At 33.7% G+C, this 27,717-nt stretch overlaps 1 protein-coding gene across 4 annotated transcripts in view; it reads right to left on the bottom strand.

Annotated features, from left to right (window-relative positions):
• The window catches only part of LOC126824723 (autism susceptibility gene 2 protein), a 216,524-nt gene that overhangs the window by 72,876 nt on the left and 115,931 nt on the right, over nt 1–27,717 (bottom strand). For all 4 annotated transcript variants that reach the window (XM_050554059.2, XM_050554060.2, XM_050554061.2 and 1 more), the window contains exon 3: nt 1,043–1,156. In XM_050554059.2, the coding sequence (XP_050410016.1) occupies nt 1,043–1,156 (114 nt within the window). The remainder of the gene's footprint in view (nt 1–1,042; nt 1,157–27,717) is intronic.

Below are 27,717 nucleotides of genomic sequence, written 5' to 3'. Positions count from 1 at the left end.
AAAACTCTTAAAAACTAGCGAGAACGAGAGGCTTTTATATTTGGAAAGCGAGCATGTTTTGTAGCCAAGAGAGGGATATTGATTGAGGTCTTGTGCCGTCTGCACGAAGTACGAGGAATAATTGATGGGATTTAGAGAGTGCATCAGTGAGGAGTTGGTCTTCTATACAACACTATCTTTCTGCCCCATTTCTCTTCACTAAAGCCATGATAATTACATTAATGCCCCAGGCCATTAAAACCTCCAATAGCCTTTCTATAGATGGCTCATCTTGACTGTGTGATGTATGAAACCATCTCGCAAGGCTTGAGACAAATTTATCTGATCTGTATTCTCATTGCGTTCTTTACAGTCATGGCAAGCAATCAATTTCACACTACTTCCTTTATATTGTGTCGAAATAAACATAGCTGTCGGAGATAATTTGTTGCGAATATTTTTTTGATCAATACTCTGTTAGACCATAAAATCCCCATGTTACTCATTAAGTGACAATAGTGTTAGGAAAAAAACATATTGAAATCGTGTTTAGAGTCAAGAGAGACATGAGAGGCAAGCTTATCTAATAGTATCATGATGCATATATTTACTTGTGAGCAAAACTTCAGGCTTTCTAAAGGTCGGTTCTTATGTTAGGTTTAAGACTTTTGGGGCTGGTAAGGAAATGAAATGGGATTTAACATTCTACAAAAGGCTTGTTAATAAGGATGGGCATATGCCATGCAGTATCCTCTGGGGGAGTTTTTGACCGGACAGCAGCATTTCCATTTCCACATACTCGTCATCTACTTCCAACTGTTAATGGTTCTGTTACGTGCACCTCAATGAGTACAAAGGGGGGGGGGGGATCTCTGGTCTTGATGCTTTTTCTTTGCCAGGCTCTCATCCTGCACCAACGAAAAGGGGAAACCAAAAAACTAGCTACCCTTTCCTCAGTCTCAAAAGTGCCAACCTTAACAAGTAAAGTCTGGGTCATTGTTTGGTTTGAATAATTTCATTCCTGAATAAAACTACCATTAAATCAATCCTAGTAAAGACTTACGTCACTGAGTGGATCTCTTGAATTAGTCCTCAATGATGCGATTGTCAGGAGTTCGTCTCTTGAGTTCTGTTCGTCTTCCGTTTGTGGTTGGGAATTAACCGACTGATTTGACTGCTGAAAAAAAGGAAAATAAACTCTTTAATAATCATGAAATAAATGTCAATATTACTTCTACTTCACTGGTTTCCATCAGTTACGCATGTAGGGATGACAATCAAGTGTGTTTGGTTGTATGAGTGAGACATAAACCAAGGCAATGTACTGCTCATACAAAATTCTTGACATTGTACACATAACTATTGTAATTCAACACAATCATATGTTAGTCGCCAAATAACTTATGTAATAAGTCCTACAAGATTTTACACCCATTCTATTTCTTTGTTTCCACTTTAAAAATTTTATCACTCTGATGTCCCACACCGAAATTCCAAAATAAATAGATGACACATATTGATTAATTGTATATTTAACTTCTTCCAATGTATTGAGCAATCAAACTGATTATCTATACTTAGTCTAAGTATAAAATGTTCACGATCAAACTCAGTCAAGAACTAGAAATACCTGGTAGTGAAACTGTACACTAAGTTTCATCACTCTCCAGGCATTCACCTAATGAACGCCTACACCAAGGTTGAACATGATACCTCAATTAGAAGGAGAGTTATTGTGTTCCAAAGTCCCGACCAATCAAATTGCTTATCGCTCTGCTTACCCGGAGTAGAAAATGCTCATTATCGAACTTAGTCAAGGTATTGATGTAATGAAACTATACACCAAGTTTTATCACTCTCACTTAATTCGAACTAAAGTCATCGTGTCCCAAAGCATCAACCAATCAAATGGTTTATCTCTGCTTACCCTAAGCAGAAAATACTCATTGTCAAACTCAATATGCTACATGAAGTTTGAAAATTGTACCTTAGTCAGAAAGGAGAGTTATTGTGTTCCAAAATCTCGACCAATCAAATTGTTTATCGCTCTGCTTACCCTAAGCAGAAAATCTAATTATCGAATGTAGTCAAGGTATTGATGTAATGAAACTATACACAATGTTTCATCACTCTCACTTGATTAGAACTAAAGTTATCTTTGTCCCAAAGCATCAGCCAATCAAATGGCTTATCTCTGCTTACCCTAAGCAACTCCTACACCAAGTTTGAACATTCTATCTTAATTAGAAGGAGAATTAATCTGTCCCAAAAAGTGTAATGGACGGATGGACAGAAAGACACACAGATGGACTGACAGATCCATTTCAATATTCCCCTGCTTACTTTGAAAGGCGGGGGACAAAAAAGTTTCTTGGCAATAACAAGAATTCTTCTCTCATTGCAGATGATTGAATAAAGCCTCCATTTATTTCCATTACTTGAATGGAGACAATTACTACATTAAACAATAAAAAATATAGCTCAATAGTTTAACTTCAATACTGCACACAATAAATAACTAGAGTGCTAGAAAGAAAATAATTCAGCAAGTAAAGAAAAAGTTTCTGGTCGGTTTTAAAGATTCCCTGATGAATTGGTGTGTTATGAAAGTAAAATGAAGCCTCTAACACTTTGGTGGTGTTATGTTTGATGGAAGTGATATAAGGATTGAAATCTAACAATAAAAATCAGCTAGGCATACAAATATCCTGATAAAACCATTCCTCTGATTGCTGCATTCAGATATTTTCTGCTTACAGCCAACAAAATGGAGATTTGAACTAAGTTGAGTATCTCTGGGGACTTACGATTATTCTGATAATAGCTATAAAATTGCTACTGGATTGTGATACTGGCCCACAGGGAAATCTGTCCATTGCCAATCTCAACCTTTATCAGATCTATTGCTCTAGATTGCAATGAACACATCTCTCTCTCCATGCAATTACCACTGATGTAACATTAATAAATATCTTCCCATGAAACTTATTCCTTTTGTAGTCATAGTAATACAATCATGCTGTTTATTTTTTCATTAACCTGCATCATAGCAGTAGGATTCTTTACCTGTGTTTAGATATAGGAAGCACCCCACAAGGTTAGGCTGACATACCCATTGTCACACATAAAGGTAAGGAAAGGCTATATTCCAGCCATTTCACCTGGACAACAGCCTTTCCAAATACTCTTCATACAACTTTAAACCCATGTCCTTGTTAGCCTCTAAGGCTTTACCCCTGACAAATGTGAACCATGTATGACAATTCCTGCAGTTCTTCTTGGCCCACACAGGGATTTGAACCTGGTACACTATAGTCAAAGAGCCCTAACCACTTGACTACCACCGCCCCCTACTTGTTATGTACAATCTTGTAGTGAATACACAGCTTACATAGATGACAGATTTGTGATTTATAGCGCGGCTCACCACCCTACAGCACAAAATATTTACCTGAATCAATTCCTTCATGCCATAGTTCTATAAGAAACAAACCTTCACACTAGTTCACATTATAGCACATATTAACAATCTAATGTTATTTTGTTTCTCTTTTATACCAATAACGAATCGCAACAAACTAAATATCCCATACATTGTTATAAACATGAAAGTGACCTTTGAATTCATCAAACCAAGAATTTAACAGTTGTAAATGACATCATTAACCATCCTTCTACCACCTGCAAAGTGTGATGTGCAGAGAACTTATTAGTTAACTAATGTAATAAGTTCTGATTTAATGACAAAAGTTGCCAATAATTAATAAGAAACGTAAAAAAACATGCTGACATTAATTCAATACCACATTAGCTTAACAGTTTCCACTTGAGTAAAAACCAGCTGACAATAAAAAAAATAACTTCCTCTGAATTTTTTTAAAAATTAAGTATCCCTTCCTTAGCCTAATTCATTAATAGTTTGGAAACATATTTTACTATGTCATAAATGATATTATGTTGTATTATAAATTTTACTTATATTTGTTTTAAAAAGACCTGAAATCGAAGTAACAAGTATGAAAAATGCTACTTCGACTCCAGGTCTGCTCTTTACCAAATCTATCGATCATGTAATATAATTGTACAGTTTCATTTTGCAGTGGTTCACAAGGCATTATGGCTTACAGCAAGTCTTTGTTTAGCTACCAGAACCATATTACCAGCAATAAAAACACACTGAAAGGCTGATTAGGCAATAATAAACATTGGCAGGAAAAGAGGAAGCAATTGTATTTAGCCTGGAGGGGGACAGGTTTTTCATTTTAAGTGTTTCCGTTCTGTAAGCTTGGAAAATAAAATCAATCCAATTTGTAAAGGTGATCAAAGAAAACTAAACTGCCTTCTGCAAAAATCAATGGTGATTTTCATTGATTGCTGTGTTACAGGCCGTAAAACACGGTTCTAGTCCTTGGTGAAAAAAAAAAAAATTTGCTGCACACAAACTACAAATTGCACCCGACGGAAACACATTCATTATCGGAGCCAAAATGATCTCATTATATATACTTAGTGTAACAACAGTAGGTTTGTTAATACAAATAGCAGTCATGACTGAATTCTACAACATCATTGCATCAAAGAAAAAAAATCCTAAAAAAACCCCAAAAAAAACCCAGATGCATGTACTTGATCATTCACTATAGCTTTTTTATTTTATAAAATCTTTTTGCTGAGCTTCAATAAATTGATTGATTCATATCCATTCAAAATCTTTTTTTTTTTCAAAACTGAACGATAACCACCTAAAAAAAAAAAATCCTATTAACTTCTGATAACAAATCAGCACATCAAAACAGATTTTAATATTTTTTTTTTTCATCAAAATTCCCATCTTGAATAGAACATTGAAGTTCAACCATCTATACAAACTTAATTCAACAGTGGTGTTTTAAAAAAAAGATTAAGAAAACAGTAATTAAGAATGAACAAAGCAGGGACTATTTTGTAAAGTGTAATGTCATTTCAAGTGTTACATATGATGTCTAAGTGTTGATATTTCTAAACCTATGTAAAGAAGTCTTTGAACATTCGAACATATCTTGAGGCGATCTTATTTCAAAATAGAGCAATTGAACCAAGTTACCTTTAGTGGGGTGGGAATATATTTGTGTATCCACTACAATGCTTGTGTTTTTTCTCTTTATCTTATATATAATACCTCCTTATTCTTCATGTTAAGAGACGGAAAAACGTCCTCATATAAAGACAAGTTTGTAGAAATAAGTTGGTGTAAATACTGCTTACATTGAGCAATTAAACCGACTTCACCTGTCTATTTATCTTCCTTTGATCCAACAAACTTCTAATACATGGGTATTTTCTACCTCAATTTGTTGGTGGAGCTACCTATGAAAACAGGTACGTGTTTGAAAGGTCCTATTAAAGATTGACTGCAGCAGAGGGCATGAAGGGCCAACAAGCTTGTTTGTTCTTCAATTTCCTTTATTAATCTACAGTTGAAACAGCCCATCTGGCTTTTGTGCATAAATCACACACTTCACCCCACCCTGATCTTTTCTCAGTCAACACCGGATTTCTCATACACCATCAGTTATCTCCCCTTATCTAATTAAAGGTAACCGCAGGTATTTTAGCATTACAAATAAAGTTATTTGTCCTGAAACCTACCCTGTACATCTATTTCAAGCATTTTAAACCAAACAAAACTTAAGAATGTGCTGGCAAGCTGTAAAAAATACCTATAGCTGTAGATTTACAAAGTAGCTTTGAGAATTGGAAGTAATTCAAACCGAAGCTGGGTGGATGTTACAAAAGGTTAGACAACACTGCAAATTTTTGTACAAGAATAAACATACAAAAATCATCATTTATCCTATCTTGTTCTTCATCAAACACAACCTTCGAATACATAGTTAAAGAGATTTTTTTGGGTACATAACATGCAAGTTAAGAGATTTTTTATGCGTACAATAAAGACGTTTGAAAACTATTATCTATTTTGGTATACATGTCATTAATCGATGTCTGCGTATTACTTGATAATAATGACTCCCTGGCAACCACAAGTGTGTTAAAAGAAGTAAAACAGACAGAATCATTTCTCTTCTCGCCTTTTGAAAATTCCTGTGAATTCTAAATGCACATTACTTGGATGGTCTTACCATAATTTAGATTAAAGTCATCTCATTTTGTGATAAGTTTTCCAGAGGGAGCGATTGAAAAACCTTGTGTGGGAGCTGATCAGATTTAGAGAAGATAAATTTGGGCTATTAAGAATAATTGGGCAGAAGGAGAACATATTGTATGGTACCTACTCAGTTTATTAACACTTCATAACATAAACATTACAATATGGGTGGTCTGTATGTCTGCTTCCTTTTAACTCTTAAACAACATCTTGCGGGCAGAAAATTAGCACCAAAAAATAATGTGACTTTATACAAAATGGTAGAGAAAATGATGTTTTTTCTGACACAAATGGCCTGTGAGTAGAAGTTTTATCATCTTGTGAGTTTTTAGCATCTACTTGAGATTGTAACCTATCTTCAACCACTTGATCTTGCTGGCTAAAGACTTGACAGACATGTCTACTCCTGTTTCTAATCTTATTCCTCAATTGACTTCTCTTTCCTCTCTCCACTGGAGAATGGAATTTAGATCAATTTTTATTGATAGATGAGAAATTTAGTCCTGCATATCCAAATGAGCAAAACACACAAGAGACAAAGTTGAATTGATAGCATGTATCACACTTTTTGCAGGAGGCCTAGTTTAAACCCGGCCAAACCCTGCCATCTGTATGTAAAAACAGGCTAATGCAGACAGCAGGGATGCTGTTTCGCCCTTATATGCCAGACATGTCCTACGCAAGTTGACGAACCTTCGAACAGGAATATGCCCAATCGGACCTCAAGATATGGTAAATCATATTCAAAATTCAAAAAAATATTGAGTGTAGAGAGTGAAACTATTACTAATCTTGATTGTTGTTGATAATAGGTGGCATTGATTAAGTAATTAAGTGATCAACCCTATTACTTTGTCCAACTAAGTGCTGTTTGTAACTAATCAAAATAACAGATCAGATCAACCCAATTTATTTTGATCTAAATCAAAGCGGCTTAGCTCATTTATATTTAAAATCTTAAGCGATACCAATGATGGAATGGGAGCGGATTAACAACATTTCAATTTCTCTTCAGAATGCCTTTTACATGTACAATACTGACCCCGAGGACATATATACATTGTTGATTTTACAATATATGTTGCTCACATTAACAGAGGAGGAAAGTTAAATAGTCTAACATTTAACTAGTAAATTTTTTTACTGTGTTAGTATCAATACAGCAACTATGTTAAATATTTATAGAGAATAAAAACATGTCTTTATGTTTGAATATTAATGGTTGGTTCACATGTCACTTTGATCAATCAACTTGTGTAAAACTAAACACATGTACATGTATGTTCATATCAATGAACCAAATGGGAGTTGGATGTCCCATCGACACGTTACCAGTCATTTTGACATGTTATTTACTATGGTTTCATTTGCAATGTTAAATAGGAACATTTTTTTCTGGTAACAGATCTGAATTTAGGATACAAAAAAGTATGTCAATGTAAAAGTGAAAATAGTATAAATTTTGTCCAGGCCACAGGTTTTTCAACTATTTGTAATTAAACTGTCACAAATTCTTCAATCTGCCTAATAATGGTTGAATGGACTGTTCTCAACTAGTGTACTACCTATTCAACTACATATGTGAAATGAGCCCATCAATGAGAGGTCAATCAATTCCTTATGAAGGCCTTGTACCTGTTATTCTATTGTGCAAGTGTTGTTTTCTTTTTAAAAAAACACTTGGTCTTTCACAACTTTAGAATTTCTAATATTAGAAAGAGAGAGAGAGAAATGGGGTTTAACGTCCACTTGACACAAACTAGGTCATTTCTGGACTAACACATGGTTCAATTTTGTTTCAATAATTCGCTTGTGTGTAGGGGTCTTTAGCAGTGGGAGGAAACCGGAGGACCCAGAGAAAACCCACAAGGTTGGACAGGCGACCCTACTCTTTGTCACGTACAACCGGGGAATCGAAACCCCGCCAGTTGACTCAATGACAGACTGTATGATACAGCGCAGCGCGCACGTGCTAACCATTCGGCCATCCAACCCCCCATAATATTAGAAAGAGAACAACCCTGGTAAAATGCTCACATCGACTAAAAATGTTAGCTCTATGAAATTTAAATAACACTTTCTAAAAAAGAGTAAACATACTCTGCTCATGTCAACAGTTTAAAACTCATTATAAAGTATCCTTGACAGACATTGAATTTACATCCAATCTATCTGCCTGAAGATATAAATATGCTTTCATTACGCATTGATATACCTCAAATAATAACATATTGATGAAGGTGAAATGTATTATACAATCCCTGAAGGCCTATTACCCAATGTGACAAACTATAAGAAATAAATGAGAGGGATGATAATAATAATCATAGACAAGATCGGAAGCACAGACCTGGAGGGCAAAATGTTAAGAAATCTGCGTCAGTAGATCAGATTCAAGCATTACCTAAAAGAAAGAGAGAGAGAGGGAGATTAATACCCACTTAACACAAACTAAGACATTTCAGGACAAACATATGATTCAATTCTATTTTAATAATTCGTCTGTGTGTAGGTGTCTTTACGCGTGGGAGAAAACCCACTTGATTGGACAGATGACCCTATCCTTATCACGTTATCACTCCACTTTACTCAATGACAGATCTTATGATCTAAAGCACACATATTGGACCACTTGCCAAAGAATTATTTGTTTACCATTGATATTTTAATTCAGGTGAAAACATGAAGTGTGTTGTAATAGCCTTAACATCATACAATTTTGCCTGTTTTACAAACTGTGTTTCCTGGTGGTTGCATGGTTTAATCCTATGATAATCTTTTCAAATTTAACACAGAAAATTTCATATGGTTTGATCTAATAAAATAATAGTGTTAGAAACCACAGAGGTAAATTAGGCTGTGCAGATTAAACTAATCGGGCATGTTCTCATATTAATAATGGTAATATGGCAGGGTAGTATTACGGAACATATCGTAACATTATGAGATATTACTAGTTTTGTCACTACAGGATTGATATGTTACAATTCTCTGTAGAAATTTGCCTGGCTTGCGACCGATCATCTATGATCTAATGATCAGAGATCTGATTTTTAGATCATATGTAAATAACAAAAGCAGAATATGGTCATACTATATATTGTTAGTGCATGAATGAAATAAACAATTGGTCACATTAATGTTTTAGACAAATCAACAGGTATCTAGATGGAATTGAACATGTGTCGACTATCAATAATTTTATTCTTTTCATTCCACGATAGAGTATAAAATAATTTCATGATGCTGGGTGTGCGTGTATATGTGGGTGGGTGGGTGTGTATATATGTGTACAGGAAGATATCTAACTATATATAATGTGTGGTAAGTAAAGTGACTATTTTATCAGAATTAAACCTGAATAAACACAAGTAAAAACAGCTGTTTAGTTCAACATGTGTAAATCTCATCTAGTTCTCAACATAAACACACCAACTAACACTTTTCACAGGAAGGTAAGAAAAACCTATACAGGTGTTACACATCTCTAAAAGTCTAGCCCACATCCAACACTGAATCCTATTGTTCCTAACCTATCACTTTTCTTACATACTTTTTATCAAAGGTGTTCTAGAGAAAGGGGGTTCAGAGTTCAATCAGTTGGAATGTATCCATATTACAAAACCAAAATATTGACTGAGGAATCAGTGGAGGTAGATACACACTATAAGAGAATAAAAACACTCCTTACCTTCTAATACAAACAGTATCAATATAACCCACAACTAGTTTTATCCTCAGGTACAAAGAAGAAATAACAGAATAATATCCATTAAGTACAGGTCTGATTACATCATCCTAGTATACTGATAGTTGTAGTTAATATAGAGACAGTAAAAACATCAAGAGATAATAAGATCCCTCATACAGTCATACAATGGTCTCTGATCATACCTGTGTTACCTGACAGAAACACAGGACATCTGTATGTTTGAACACAGTGTAGGTTGTTATACCTGTGAGACAGATTTAAGATATGAAAGCTACTGTGTGACAACAGCATAAAATCCTCCAAGGTCACTATCTATTGTATAAAAGGTATCTTATGCCTCTTCTTTAAATTTAAAAACTGTATTAAACACACCACTAGTTCACATATACTTCCTATGAATATTACTATAAAAAAAATAATAATGATGACTATGCTTAACAATTTAAAACAGCATGAATTCTTTTTAGCCAGTTGATCATTCACTTTCTATGAAAATTAATGTAAAATAAATAAGGATGTACGCTTGTGCTGTGCAGGTGACAACAATTTAAAATGTTCTTTGATTGGTTCATACACTTTCTACCTCTTGTGTTGTCGTCTTCTCCTCACTATACACCTAGAGCCCAGTATATTCCACTCTTCAAACTTTGATTGTTGTACGTGCTGTGAAAGTGTTTTTCAAGTGAGTTGCACACAACAAGCGGTCTTAACATCCATTCAAGTGTGCTTAATGGAGAATGTGACATAAGATCAGTGTTTGGAGGATAATACTCTGGTTTTTAATGTATAATTGGTTGGTGTTCAAGTTCATATTACACCCTGGTGGTAAGCTTAGAGCCTAGAGAGAAATAAATTCCCTCCTGGCTATAAAATATCCTTAGTAACAAGAGCATTCAGTGGATTGATCTCTACACATTGTCTATACAACATCAGCTTGTGAAGAGGTTAACAAAACTCTGACCTGTCCCGCAGAGATAAGCCTGAGACATGAGCCAAGTGCTTCAACTTCAAAACTTGAAAATAGCCGCTCAGATTTCATCAATTTTGTAAAAGTAATCTTGACCTCTTCAAGATAGATCCAACCTTTTCACAGTGATTGACAGGTAAAACAACTTGTGAGCGTTCCTCTGATCACATTTCATAATCTGATTAACTCCACGTCTTGATGACTGCTAAGTAACCTAGGAGAGGTTTCTACCATAAATTATATTCGGCTACCTCCTGCTGATTATTCTTCTACAACCTATTGGGGATGATTCACTGGCTACTTCAACAAGGAAAAGGTGTTTTGGGGTCTGGATCAGATAATATGTGAAGACTGATTATGTCAGAGTGGCCTTATGTCGTGAGATTATTATAGTTTTAGTTAGGCTAACTATTGTGACTCATACAGTCAATACTAAGATATCTCTTCAACTGTCACCACAAGTACGCTCTTAAAAGGCTCGCTTTATTACCCATAATCCAACTTTGAAGAATCACTTCACAACCATGAAGGGCTCTTGTCGATAGCTGCATCGTTTTGACAAAATTATTTTGTTTTTAAGTAGAATAGGAATTCTATTTATTGCTCCCGGTGAGTGTATTGAATTCAAGTAACCTCTCCTTATATGTTGTGAAGCAAAAAATGCTTTTTACCTGCTTGACATAATTTCACGATACACTGAGCGTGTTTTTTGGAAATCATTTACAACAAAAAAGAATTTAAGAAATTATCCGATCAAAGAAAATGGAAATTACCTCAAGATGCAATGGCAAGGATCAGTCACGAAAAAAAAATCATTGCATTTGGTCACCATGGAAACTAGAAATAAACGGCATGTGTTTGTTGGATTTATTGAGTAACAGAAGAAGTGTCAAAAGGAAATTGGTATTCTTAACATTTTAAATTTCCTTTCCTAACATCTTGGGCTAGAGTAGAACAAGTTTCTTTTTAAAATATCAGGCAATCCAATTGATTAAATGGAACGAATTCAGTCGAAACATGAAACTGTTCTTTTAATTTCACATGGAGGCCATGAAATATATGGAAAGCATTAACTTCTCACAAGGGTCACGCAGCTAATATAAATAGTTTTAAAGATTTTGAACACCCAACTCAATATTGGGACTTTCTTTTTAACATGTTCTATAACTATTTCTTATACTTTATACCTTTTAATCTTTTGCAGATTACGTCAGATTAAAAAGTCAAACGATTTGGTTCCAAGCTAATGGACATTGACCCAAAGCCTTATTCTTAGCACAAACTTGGTAATTTTGATCTGTGAAAAACAGAAACAAACCATTTTTGCTGTAATAAACTCCATGTGTCTTGTGATTACAAATTTCACAAGCCTAAATATACAGATATTATTTATAGAGGTATTTATTTGTCCTCCAGCAAAACTTTTAGGTGGACGGACATCCTATTTTACTTTTTCGGGTTGGAATTCAGTTAAAAGAAAACCAACAGATGCTTCACTGACTCATGACTTACATAGATGACACATCATGCCATCAGTGCGTGTGTCAGACCACCCAGCCCCCTTTATTGTATCAAATTCACACTTCAAGAGACTTTAATATGAAACCCAGTTACCTAAATGTGTTTTTTCGATAATATTTATACGGAATAACACTTGACAAAATAATAAACCATTAATTTATTGGATCAAACCAATCGGTCAGAAATATACCATGATTATATATTCACTTAAACACCTTATACAAGCCTATTATTATCCGGACTGCTATCAAAGAACTAATCAAAGACGATCAATTTATTTGACATTTGACTTTTACCGAGGTATAATATAATTTTCAAAGAAAAAGTTAAAAGTCTAAAAGAGACAAATTATAGATATTATAACCCGATACATAGATTGGTCATCGAGATATTTTTCTAACCAACGTCTAGAGGAAACTTAATTTCTATTAAATTGAAGGAAATCATCCTACTACATATATCTAGGATTATAACAGACTGTATAAGTCTGTGACATGGTAATGTGATTTACATGTAGCAACAACCTACAGGATGGACCAGACAGACACAGAATATAAGTAATTAAATAGATATAATCATCATTGATCACATAACGAGAAACCAGAAAAACATTTCTTTTTCCTTTTAAATGGCTAAACCCCTGATCCCATGACATTTACGTCATTATATTATTACATCTTATCATCTTGCCAAAACACTGCATGTGCCAAATATTTCATTCAGGTTTTAAATTCCTGCTTTCTTTTAAGAAATAAATGCATGATTGTAATGAACTAGTTCTGAAGAGATACTTAACAATTTCTTGCTTATCACAGACATAGGCCCAGTAGACAATATATGATTAGGATGGTTGTACAAATTTAATAAAGGCTTAATCAATCAATATTGCCAGAAATATATTTGATAACTACCCAAAAATACCTTATTTTTTTGCAAAACAAAAATTCATATCTATGGATCCATAGCCCTGAAGACTCCTTGCCTAATACACCTATGATTACAGAAGATTTTTAGGATTAGCAACAAAAATAGATGCTTGTTCTTTCTTTGAATGGATGAAATCTTTTTGTATATTTTGTATGATTTAAACATTCAGGGCATTTTCTTTCAGGTCAATATAAAATATTAAACTTGTTTAACTGTGTTCTTTTTTATTTAACATAAATCTATGTTCATACAGGTTTTGTTATTTTTGGCTTTTTGCTAATCTAGAAATAAAAGGAAACATTTTTGTAGTTCGCTTTATCATAAAACCTATCTGAGTAATAAATGTTTTCACAGTAGGAAAGAAGGTCTTCCATATCACTGATTTCATTTGCCAAATCAGTATTTTTTCTATAAAAGCCAACGATAAATTATGCCAAACACGTCAAAGGAAAAGATATATCACGCTCCATAAAAAATGCCAATTTATTAAACATGAGTAAGATGGGCCAAATCTGCTGAAAATCCCTGGTATTAAGTTGTAAAAGCTTGTCTTCTCTTACTAAGTCCAGTAAGCCCAAACATTGTTAGATGAAAGCTGAATAAATCTGGAACTTTATGCAACCAAGAGATCTTGGCTACATTGTTGTCTGTCTCCTACCAAGAGTTTCTGGGAAGTGGCTGTAACTATTTCTATAACTGAGTACATGATGGTCTTAATAGACTTGTGTCCCATTTCATCATTCTAATTATTTCCCTATGTTCGTTTCATTTACTTGTTCTGTACAGGGCTTTCTCATTTTAGAACAACTGTTACCACTTAGTGATAACAATTTTTGTTTCATTTTTGTTTTGTCCACTGACCATTGCTCAAAGTCACCTAGCTAACAATGAAAGCTTCACTATTGTGCTAGGATTAATACATAAAAGAACTCCCAACAGATTTGTCATGTCTTAAGATAAAAAGTTCTTGCTTAAGTCTTGTTTCATGATGCCTGCATGGGTGATCCAACTTATCAGAAAACAAATGAAAATATAATCACTTGGTTTATATAAGTTTAACATACCAAGATATAAAGAATATCACAGCATTAACCACAGGTAAACATAATAAAAACCTAGACATATACATGTGAAAAAACAATTATTACATGCATGCAGGTATTTCTGTAGGGAGGTGTAACATATACAAACTATTATAGATTTAACAGATGTTACAGATAATAAATGCATACATCAAGATGTGGTATCATCTATCTGAAATACCAGGGGAATACCAGATAATCAGCAATAGTTTTAGTGTGGGAAAACAGGACAACACTTGCATCAGGAATTGCTGACATTTTTTGCCTCATTTCTGAATTAAGTTAACATGTATCTACACACCTGCACAAAGAGATGAGAGAGAAAAAAGGGAAAAGACTGATTTACCCAAAAAAAAGCAGAAATACTTCATACAAGTAATTCATTAGACACATCGGCCTGGTTGGAGTTCGGTAGAGATTGATTGCTTTAGTATATATGTAAATGTCATCGCATGCTATCTGCAACATATAAACTAATGGTAAAACAGCAAGATACTTGTGGAGTTAATAACACAAGAAGTCATGGAATAGATAGACAACTTCTTACAAACTATTTCTAACACATTTACCATAACATAATACTTTTAGAGTGCCAAAAACTAGAGGGAACTGAGTTAATATTGTGCTAAAAAATAAAAACATATTACTGACAGAAAAAGAATTCAAATGTAAAACATCTTATGTTTATGTTATTCAGATTTTTAAAAGTTTTTTTTATACAACGCCTGATTAAATCTTTGAAAGTCTACAAAAAATATATTCGAAGAATGTCCTACCTCTTTACTTAGCCAGGTTATACAAGCAGTCACATTTCCCTGATATCCACGCAAGGAAGTGTATATAACATTAACAAAACTAACGTATAACACATGAAAGCATTTCCCAGGTATCTGAGCAACGGATAAAGTTTGAAAGCGTTTATCAGGCCACAGCTTTACTTTATGAAGTGACAGACGCTTTAAATCAGTAAAGAAATTCTCGCAACATAAACATGGCTGAACATGCGAGAAAAGAATGTATCTAGGTTGCTAGCCAGAAGACACTTGTTGTTTAAACTTATCAGTTAACCAGATAATGATGGTAACAAGTATGTCATAGCTAGACTAATTGGATCAATAATACACATAAAGAGGGAGCTGTTGTACTCGTAAAACTTTCTCTTGGCTGTCAACCAACCTAAAAAAGTATTATATACGACAACATTTATCGCTTCTTACAAACTACTTAAAGTCATTTAACGTTATATAGCCTTCTTCACAAATCACCTGTACAACTCTCCTATAGATTTATGATGCAATAACAGATTGTTTATTATATAAAACGGGGGTAAAGAGGTAAATATTACTTGGCAATCGCATTCTTTACAGCTATAATTGTTGGCAAAGAAAACCCTTTCTATTAAAACCCCTTTAATAACCGCAAGCTTTTCCCTTTCTTTACAACCTCAGCCAGTTTAATCAAACAATTTCAAATCAAATCAAAGAAATAGACTTTCAAACATGTCAAAAACTGAAGAAAAATGTCAAAAAAAAAAAAACCAATTGGAAAAAAATCAAAATGTAGAGCACAAGTCTATTTGTTAAATATTCTTAAATCCACATTTTGTTGGTTAAAAAATATGAAAGGGAAATATTTCACTGGCGCACAAAACAGCCAAATAATCACTGTGTCAACAACGATTGGCCTGGAGCTCAAAATGGTGAGACAAGCTTAAGAGGATTGTTTAGGTAATATTCTCCTTTTATGAAAATACAAACAACCTAATCACACTGCGGCTCAAAGCGGATTCTCTTTTTGGCAAAAAATATAAACTGAACTTGAATATAGATTAGCGTGTTGACACAACAGCAAAAAAACGAAGAGGTCAGGACAAACTTTTATGACAGAACATTTCGCTGGTTGACATTTTGCAAATATTCATGAAAAAATGATCAAATATATGGTTGAAGACTGAATTAAGATCAATGAAATATATACACAGTTAAATAATGGCTATGTAATCTATAAATGCAGTCTTCAAACACAAAAACATCCTATATAATACAAAGACAGATCGCGATATAAAACTTCTTTTTACAACATAAACAATATATTTCCACTTCATTCTTTTTTTTTTTATACCTGAACTATCCAAATAAAAATAAAAACCTCCAAATACAATATCTTACATCCAATACTGAGTACAGGAGGACCGCATTACAAACAACAATATTACCACATTTGACAGACAAGCTCAAAAAAAAATAAAACACACACAAAAAAAGAACAGATACTTAATTTAGAACGCATTTTGTCAAAACAAGTCTACTCACTACTGTCAAATTGACACATTGACAAAAAACATTTCTTTATATTGAATAATCTGATCTGATTTTTCAAAATCCCATCAGAATATTAACCACATTGTCTGTACTACTGACAATTTGAAAGTTGACATCGTGCAGATTGAGCTCCACATGTACAGACAACTCATGAAGCATTTGCATAGTCGGTCTATACTAAGAACTATGTGATTCTACAATTTGTATATGACTAGTGACAGATGCTATACACTGGTCAGAATAGTTCCCTTTTTAGGACACTAGAAAAGTTTAAGCTATTCAACAAGCTAACACATTATCACTGTGCTTTAGCATTGGATGGAAACCAAGGTGAGCATTTAGACGACTGCAACAATCCTTTAATTACATGCAAAAATTGAAAAAAAAACTAGAAAAATATTTTGTATTACCTGCATGCGTTGGGTGAAGAATGTATTCTACTATGTACTCTAGGAAAAGATATAGTGAGATTTTAGGACTAAGATTAAACAGAGTGAGTAGTTATAACACAGCTTGACTAATCACCCTAGATTAGCACCCAGATCTCTTGTAGAAAACTCTGATCTTTGTTAGTCCTGTAGGCTTCAAAGATATTCCCATCACACGTTAACTATAGTGTTTACACGCTAACATGGAGATCAACCTGGGTTAACTAACATGCTTCTCTCATTCTCATCTCACCTGGTAAACTTGGTATGAAACAAGTAACAACCAAAGCGGACAAATGCTTACTTCAAAATGTTCAACCAGCGATCACAAATATTAACATTAAAATAATCCACCAAGGACATACAATGCTAACATTAAAATAATCAATTAAGAACTGCAAAATTTTAATTTCAATCGAACAATCACAAAATTTAATTCAAATTATTCAGCTGATAAATGAAATGGTCAACCTTTCATCACAAAGGCTAACTATATATGTTTAACAAACATTCACAAATGCCAACTTCAAAATGTTCAACGAACAGTCATAAATGCTAACTTCAATATGTTAAAACTTCATCTTTAGGATTGATGGAACTTATTTGTTTTTTAATATTTAGAGCAAAGCTCAAACTTCATGATAAAAATGTTGGGGAAAACATAAGAAAATATTTTTAAAAACATGTTGAAAGCTAATCCTAAAGCTTTGTCTTGGCAGCATCACTGATACATTCTTTGCATGTTTAGTACTAGAGAGGTGCAAAAAGAACATTGTTGGCAATGTGTACAGAACTCTTTCAACATTCAAACATTTACTTCATTCTTTTGATACTTGTACCAGTACATATACTACTAGCTTTAATTAACTATCAGAGCATACCATAAATAAACAAATTATTTTTTTTTCTCCAGCTTTACATGACAGATGAATAACATGGAATAAATGCAGAAGTACCCTATTCAACTGAATGAGTGCCATGTTCACTCTAAAATTTCTGGAAAAATTGTTATTTGAAAAGGCAAACAGTTTGTAAGTAAAATGGAGCGACACTATATTTAGTTCCGGTGCAATTCTACTTGGTTCAGAATTGAGACCGCACTGCTAAATTTTCAGCTACGAAACAGGTCGAAATATACTCAGAACAGATCAGAACCCACCAAAAGAACCCAGTACAATTTGTTTAAAATTTTGATAAGGGAAATAGGTCAGGTCCTGTTATATTAATATAGGCACATGCATTTATGTGACCTTAACTTTTCTGTGAGTAACCAGCTGATATTACAACCAAATTCAGAGGAAGAAAGGTACAATTTATTGAGGTCCTTGTAAATGGTGTTAAAGAGATGAAATTCAAATGGGGACAGGAAGTAATGACAGAATGTACACTTATTCTGTTGAATATGGAAAGTTATCCATGATGATTATTTTAGATGGAATATATTGTTTTTATAATACCATAAAAACATCATCACCAACTTGTATAGATAAACATGTAGAAGTCATTAAAAGTGGAATGCTGGGTGTTGATACTAGAAGCTTAGAGGGAAACCAGTTAATAAATAATGTTTGACAATGTAATCTAGTGATGGGTATTATCTTCATCCCCTAGTTAGGCTGGTAATGGCATGGGATCATATAATCAACAAAGAACAGTAAATATATTTAGATAGCTGTATTATTTGTGGTATAAAGGAGTACAATAGGTATTATCACTTCCTTTAAAATAACTACTAACATTACACATATCATTATATATCTGTAAGCTTTATGTACATAATTACAATGGATATTACTCAGGTAAAAAAACACCTTAATAGAGGTTAATGCATATTTTTATTACCTGGATAATACCTGTATATTATGAGACATTTATCTGATTATACTAAATCTTTTAGCCTCTAAACTGACACCTTATACTTGTGATTACTTATTATACCATAATCCATAGGCATACCGTATCAGTAATGATTACAGTGTGTGTGTGTGTTAAGTTTTTGAATAATCTCTTGGTGCAATTTGCCAAATTTGATGTTTGACCAGATGGGCTGATTCATCGAGAAAATAAAACATCTCTGATAACATTTGGTTCAGATACTGTAGTTTCTCAAGAGGGGGATAGGAGGGAGGGAGACAGGTAGGAAAGAGGTAACTCATATTGGGCAAAGCCAACCTTGCACAATATTAGTGAAATGCATCCTTTATGGTATGTTAACGGTATGTACAGATGATTCACCATCTTTTATTAGTTGAATCAAGCTCTTTTTAAAGGTTAGACTTTGGTTTTTTTTTAATTTTTCTGTAGTATTTTAACCAGGTTTGCATGGCAGGAATTACTATAAGTCTGGGTGAGTTAGGAAAACTGGCATCTGTTAGATGAGTTTCTGTGAAAACAAGTCAGTGAGGATATTACAGTTACTACAATAAATCCCTAGAGTTGTTTAACTAGGATTATAGGCTTTTTATGATGAAATCACCCGTATCAAAATATCAAAGTGGCTAACCACCTTCATCCGTGTGTGTGCATATCAACTTCCGAACTGTAGAGGCTTATAAAGCTTCTCTTCAATCCACGTTCACACAAAACTACTAAGGGAGGTCACTGGGTAATAACAATCTAGTACACACCTTTTTCTTTACAGAAGACTTGTTGGCTGGAAGCAGCTGATGTCAGTGTGGGTTGCTTTTTGTTGTGTGTGGGAACGGGAAAATGGCCAAACAGTGAGATATAGCAAGTAAATGTGAAAGTAAGCACATTAAATCCAAAAGCTTCACTATGTAATATTGCTAAGCTGACACCTACAACAACCCACCAAATCCAAAAGCTTCACTATGTTATATTGCTAATCGGGCACTTAACAGAACCCACCAATTCAAAAAACTCAAGTATGTTATTGTACCAGGAACTGGTCCCCCAGCACTACTCATCTTGTTGTTCTGGGGGTGATGCTTTTCGAAAAAAGTCCAAGGCTCCGCCAACTGATGTACGATCAACATTAAAATTTGCACGATTGTTCCTTGTACAATTGCACATTGATTGATGGACTTTTGTTATGTCCCAATTTTAAGATGGCGGCGATGATGTTGCAGCAATGACGTGATGCTTGGTTCCTGGTCCATAGTATGCTCGCAGCACGTACTTGTGTTGCTACTAAGGCACCTACCAGAACATACCATTCCAGAAACTTAACTATGATGGGAATCCACCGATTCCAGAAACTTAACTTTGACAGAATCAACCAAGATATCTGAGAGAACATGCCCTAATGCTCTGCCCCCTTACTTTACAATTTGCTTCCCGATCCCTGCTATAAACAAGTGCTACCGGTAATATTGACTTTTTTATGCATACTTTCAGGAACACTTCTAATTTAAGTTTGAGGAGTTCACACTGGTTGTTGGAACTTTTTTATTTTGTCCACAAAACAATAAAGATACATTGTCCCGGAAGTATTTATTGGGTGGTTATTTCCAATAAAAGTATAGCAAATTTGGTATATATTGAACGCATAGGCACCCAATCTTATTAGAAAAATACTGGATTATCCAAAAAACACCCATGGGGCAAGTACTGAGCAAAAATGTCAGGGTATCACTGGTAACCTGACTTGTCTGCCAGTTTATTGTGTGCTAGCTTGACTGAGGGAGCAGTTGTTATTTCTTGATCCAATAGCTTGGTTAGGAGGTTTTGGGGACATTATGAGGGGTGTCAACATACAAAAGACAGCAATTGAACAGTGGAAAAAGAAGTTGACAGAAAATAATTAAGAATCTACTTAGGCCTCAATATGTATGATAAATGGACAGTAAGTAATGAAAAATACATTCTGAAAAATGGACCCTCCCTCAAAGAAGCGAGGTGACAGACATGGCTTCTAAAATCAGTTTATTTATAGCCTGAGGTATCTCCCTATGTATACAAAGGTTTCTAAGGAATTTGAAACAAATTTTGAATAGATTAATTAGTCTGAATATGTTTTTAGTCCAAATATATCATCAAATGACAGTTTGTACACAGGAAATTATTAAATCAATAATTTTTACTTCAAATAAATGCTGGTGTCACAAAGTTCAACATGCTTTGGCATCCGTGCAATTATTATCCCCAAATATCCGATTTAATAATACTATCACTCAAATAAAATTTCTTCTTATGATATTTGATCCCATTGGGAGGTGTTCATATAAAAATTAATATGAGTTGTAATAGGATCCTGACTCTATTAACAGTTAATATGAAGATAAAACAGTAAATATGGTACTAACCCTCATCATCTTTATCAGTACTGGTTATAGCGTTAAATTAAATGTCTTTATGTGGTCCAATTAATGTGTCTGTTTGCAATTAATGGCAACAAGACACCAATTACTTCAAAGATAATCGTTTCAGACAATTGATTTTTTTTCACAGGGTCTGCATTTTATGACAACAATGAGGAGGTGTGAACGAGTATATGTGATAGGATTTCTCTTGTAATAATATTATGCCAGGAATAACTGACCGAGATCAGTAGCAGGCTAATGGCATGCTATACTAACTAAACACCACCATTATCATATCATTGATCCCAGCTAAACCAGAAAACCCCATGTTTAATAAAGGTTATGAATGTGCATAATTGTATGTGTTTTACAATCAAACAAGTAAAATTATTATAGTTGATCAATACTTGTTGAAAACAGGAAACTTTATCTCAGATCGATAGAAATAATATTCAGATTTATTTGTTTTTGATTAGTCGTTAGTTTTCATTGCCCTAAAAATAAACACCAATACGTCTGTTTCTTGTTTGAAATAAGATTCCCGATAAAAAACTGTTATTTACCATGTACCAATCGAAATATCTGTCTACATGCTTTCAAGCATTTCATAATGCCTTATGTAAATACAGATAAATGTATTGATGAACAATAGGAACTCATTTTTAAATTTATCATTATTCTGTAATTGGCAGGCATCTTTAGCCTGAGCATTGATTCGTTTTGTTTCGCAACTGCTATTAAACTAAGATTTATCAAAGTTCATCTGATTCAAGGACAAATGAATATTCATGGAGTAATAACACATGGGTGTCAAAACTGAGATGTCAAGATCAAAATCTCTGACATTTGTTAATTTAGGGTCTGGATAATGGAGTCAGTATAAAAACAAGCCATTTCTTAATCTGGATGAAACAGACTACAACGTTACCTTCCAGGCATAGATTATTAGAAGTAGTAGTTGGGTTTTTATTTGTCAGAATTAGCCGTTAATTAAACATTAGGTGATAAAAAGACTGATTTAATCTATGAAAGGCGACAAGAATAACATACCTTAGTGTTGTTTATAGACTGTTTTCTACACTCCATTTTAAATCTTCTATACACAATTCCTTCTTATTTGACTCTTTTGTAACTAACTAAACAAACAGCGACCTAATCACTATAACACGTCATAAAACCAATTATTCACATTACACAAACGTCTAATGCTGCAATAACACAACGCTTAAAGAGGGCATAAATCCTCATAAGAGACGTGCACATGGCCCCAATGAATTCTGCGATTTCAATCTAAATTTATAAATGGCTAATAATTCTGCGTCTATTGTCAACAATTGCTCTATAAAAACACTACACTCATGTCAAATTGAAGAACGTGTCAAATTCACCCTCCAGGAAAAATGATATATACACATCCATATGCCCAAGGTGTAAAGTATATTATATAAATATAAATTTAATTCTATATCCTACACAGCTTGCACTTAACAAAATACAATACACATCAAGTCAACATCGTGATTTACTATTAGATCACACTTAAAGGTAATACTTACATCTTCCAGGTATACACTCTAACTCGTTCCCTAAACAATTTACCCGTTCTAATGTACCTTAAATAGCATGGGTCAAAGACGGCTGAATAAATATACAGCTTTTCATGGCTTCAAACAGGAGAACGTTAATATATACAGGAGAGCCATGTGTTGGGTATATTTCACTTATAAAAAACCTAGCTCTCTACTGTTAAAGATAAGATTTGTGCGAGGTGTGGAATATTACATCGAGGTGTGTAAAGGGTGGTATGTATAAAACACAACATGTTTTGATAAAAGAACGAATCAAAAGGTTGTAAAGGAAGATGTCTGTGAATGAATATATTTAAATCATATCTTAATACATCAGAGACCTTATTCAATGAAACTTAAAATTTTAATATTCAACCTATCAACAAGCTGCAGTTATCAAATATTTGGATTTGAGTTTTCTTAAACAAGTTCGGAGAGCTCAAACTGAATTAACAGATTCTGTACAAAAACTGAACAGAAAGTATTATACATTATTTGATATAGGAACTTTATCATGTCAAAATACTGAAATAAGACATTTTCTACTAAAAATCAACAAAAAGTATTACAGTGTATTTGATAATCAATATAATTTCTCATTTTTACCCTTGTTTGAGCAAAGTGTTAATTGATTCAGGACAGATTCATAGATTTAATTCTGTGCAAAAAAATAAACACACACACACTGAGAATGTCATTAAAAACTAGTAAAAAAAATCAAATGAATGTTGGGTCTATAAAGCTGATAATGGATATGAACCCAACATTAAAGAATCAAAGGTAAAAGTAATTTGTATTTATCCGTTCATTGTTAAACTTAAGCTGGTATAAAAATTGCCACGATATCTGTGTAAACATTAATTAATTGGTGAAAAATACAAGTATCATCGAAGATATTGATTGGACACTAGTTAAGCCTAGTTAAAAGCTTGGTAAACACCTAGGCCCATCAACAAATGCCGATTTGATGGGTGGTAATTTCACAGATAATGGACTGACTTGAATCTAGGTTCTAGTGAAAAAGGCATGAACACATTATCCATGATTAGTAAGGAATTAGTAAAAACAATGGTTCTCAGGAAACAAGAGGATAAAACACGCTGACAGACGACTCTCTAAAAATAAAGACAAGTATTGAACCGTCCATTGATCCGTGAGTTGAAAGGCGTTAAGTATATAACACTATACACAGAACAGATATTAATGCTTCCTCCAGGCTCAATACAATCATTTTCATTTCAAAAACACTCATGTTGCCACCATATCTATGAAGAACATGCCAAACAAGACCTTGTTTAAAAGCCATTAGCAGGAATTAAACAAGCTAGGCAATTGAAGATGTAGAAAGTCATATTGGGGTTTTAGAAGGGATTGTCTAAATGTAATTATGGATTATAGATATAAATTGTGTTGTGATAGATGTTTTGTATAGGCAATTTATAAATGAAGATCTCTCTACTATTTATGCTCAAGTGCTTTGAAAGCCTTGGTTCAGGTGGGTGAGTGTACACAGCACTTGTCCGCAGCACATAAATGAGAAAATGAAGGAGGTGTTTTACCCAGGAGGATCAAGAGGATGATTTAATCTTTTGTCAGTTTAATTAATGTCGACGGATGATTATACTTGATGAACGCGATTTTACTCAGAAAATAAGTAGATTGTACTAAAGGATGACCCTTGTGGCATTGAAAATCAACTTTAAAAATATATATTCCGTAAAAAAACGTGATGTGAACACTAATTGCGGAAACCAATACAATTAAATTACCAAAGAACAACTTAAAAGTCAATTTGTCCTACCTGATCTTAAAGCGTTTTCTTTTTACAAGTAAAATTCAATCGACATACATCAATTAGACTTCTTTTAACTAAAATGTTATTTTTAGTCTTAAGAAAACTTGGGATAATTCATGTTCAATGGTTGATACTGAATCACTTTTAAGTCAATTTGGTCGATTCTCTTTTTTAAAAAAAAAAATAAAATAAAAAAATACATTGACTTTATACAATCTTTAATGATAGCTTTGTTATTATATTTACAGTATCCAGAGCAAGTTTACCAAGACGTGAAAAAAAAGTGGGAAGACTGTCTTTTTGTGTATCCTCTCGAACATTTCTGATGAATAGATAATCACTTTTGTTAGTTTCCTTTGATCAACCAAGAAGAAGATGATTTCATGCAAAAAACATGTTAACTTGGGAGTTTAACTTTAAAATTCTTTATTTTGCAAAGCTATTATAAAAATGTCTTTGGGGGCTTTGTGTCATATCATAAATCAAATTCTTATTCATTTATTTATTAAGAATAAGAGAAGCTTGACACACAAAAAAAAATTCTAAGAATATAAAATGACAAACTCTTAAAAAAAGATATTTGAGTGCAATATTGAATTCTTTGTTTATTTGACTAAAATCTAATGAATGTCAAAATTTATCTGATTTAAACTCACTCCTATATTTACTGAGAAAAATGTCATTTTATACAAGAGTACCTCCTTACCAATATGGATATATTATTATTTGAAATCATGACAGGTTCAACCCTTGTTGAAACAATACCCAACACAAATTTTGTGTCACACCCTTTAAAGTTCCTAGGTGACTGGGTATACAGCAGGGTTCTTAATCCATTTTGAAGAGAACAAGCCAGAATTGGGTCAAATCAGATCCAAGGAAATAGGGTAAATATAAGCTTCCATATAACCAGACTTCAACATAAATATTTCTTGGTAGTTTGTTGTATTCTAATGTAGGCTATGTGATTACCACAAAAATAACGACATGTAGGTGCACCTTTCGGAAAATTTTTCATATTTAATTCACCTACCAGCTTGAAGTTCACGTCAGTTATATTCCTGAATAAATTACTGCCTTCATTTATTGCATGGATAAAGTGAAATGTTCGTGTATAGTTCATCAGTCGATCGAAATTAGGAGTTTTCTACCACCGGCAGTATCAGAAAATGCTGTAGCCAAAATACGCCAATACAGCACTATGGCATTTCTTCATAACACAATTTGTAGTTTTTGTCTATCATGTAACTTGCAAAAGCTTTTATTCATTCGTTGATGATAGACAAATAGCACAATGACGACGTGACAACCATAAATGAAATTACTTTAAAATAAAATGCCGTACGACTACGCCATATAGTCTCCAATAATGACAATATTTTAAAAATGAAGCCTATGTCAGCATGTGTATAAAATAAAATGTCATAATGGTAACCACTATTTAAAACTAAAGCTAGAATCGCTGGTTTATTGACCTAATTCCAACTGATTGGGATTAAGATCCCTGGTATACAGCATGTGCACATGGCAACAATTTAAAAATTAAAAGCTTTTTAGGTCCCTCTGTTTATATTTATTCATCAAACACATCATTTTTGTGGATTACGAAATTGGGGCTTTGTTGACATATCAATAAAATTAAAAATCCATCATAATTGTGTTTAAGCATTATGCCCCTTTAAGTTGTATTCATTAGTTTCATCAGAAACTTCACTGCACCACCTGGTAGCGAATCTTAGGGGTTGCCTTCACATTTTATTATTTTCGGAATATGGAGACATAATCTGACAATTTAACCTAATCATTATCATCCATACAGTTTTATTCACAATAAAAATGTTATCCCTAGATTGATTTATCAACTATCTCATAATCATATAAACACAGACATCCATTTATTATTAGGTTATTTAACTGAAAAATAAAAACTCACCAACATTTATTTATAATTTTCAATTGGCAGTGGCTATTTGCCACATGTGGTAAGCAAGAATGTCAAAATAGCCCTGCGGCTACAGACCACAATTATTAACCGATTTCAATGAAACTTACAGATTATAATAACATTAATAATATCTCAAAATAGCCAAAATTTCGGCCACTTCCGGTTAGCGGTTTCCGAGATATCAGGTTACCACACATTTTATGTGGCACGGCTACAGACCACAATTATCAACCGATTTCAATGAAACGTACAGCTTATAATAACATTAATGATATCTCAAACTAGCCAAAATTTCGGCCACTTCCGGTTAGCGGTTTCCGAGATATCAGGTTACCACACATTTCATGTGGCACGGCTACAGACCACAATTATCAACTGATTTTAATGAAACTTACAGATTATTATAACATTAGTAATATCTCAAACTAGCCAAAATTTCGGCCACTTCCGGTTAGCGGTTTCGGAGATATCAGGCTACCACACAATTCATGTGGCACGGCTACAGACCACAATTATCAACCGATTTCAATGAAACTTACAGATTATAATAACATTAATAATATCTCAGCATAGCCAAAATTTCGGCCACTTCCGGTTAGCGGTTTGGGAGATATCAGGTTACCACACAATTCATGTGGCACGGCTACAGACCACAATTATCAACCGATTTCAATGAAACTTACAGATTATAATAACATTAATAATATCTCAAAATAGCCAAAATTTCGGCCACTTCCGGTTAGCGGTTTCCGAGATATCAGGTTACCACACATTTCATGTGGCACGGCTACAGACCCCAATTATCAACCGATTTCAATGAAACTTGCAGATTATAATAACATTAATAATATCTCAAACTAGCCAAAATTTCGGCCACTTCCGTTTAGCGGTTTCGGAGATATCAGGTTACCACACAATTCATGTGGCACGGCTACAGACCACAATTATCAACCGATTTCAATGAAACTTACAGATTATAATAAGAGTCTTAATATCTCAAACTAGCCAAAATTTCGGCCACTTCCGGTTAGCGGTTTCCGAGATATCAGGTTACCACATATT

This window comes from Patella vulgata, chromosome 6, assembly GCF_932274485.2.
Source record: "Patella vulgata chromosome 6, xgPatVulg1.2, whole genome shotgun sequence".
In the NCBI taxonomy this organism is placed as follows: Eukaryota; Metazoa; Mollusca; class Gastropoda; family Patellidae; genus Patella; species Patella vulgata.
Note: the sequence above shows the minus strand (reverse complement) of the source record. Positions and strands in the feature narration are given on the sequence as shown.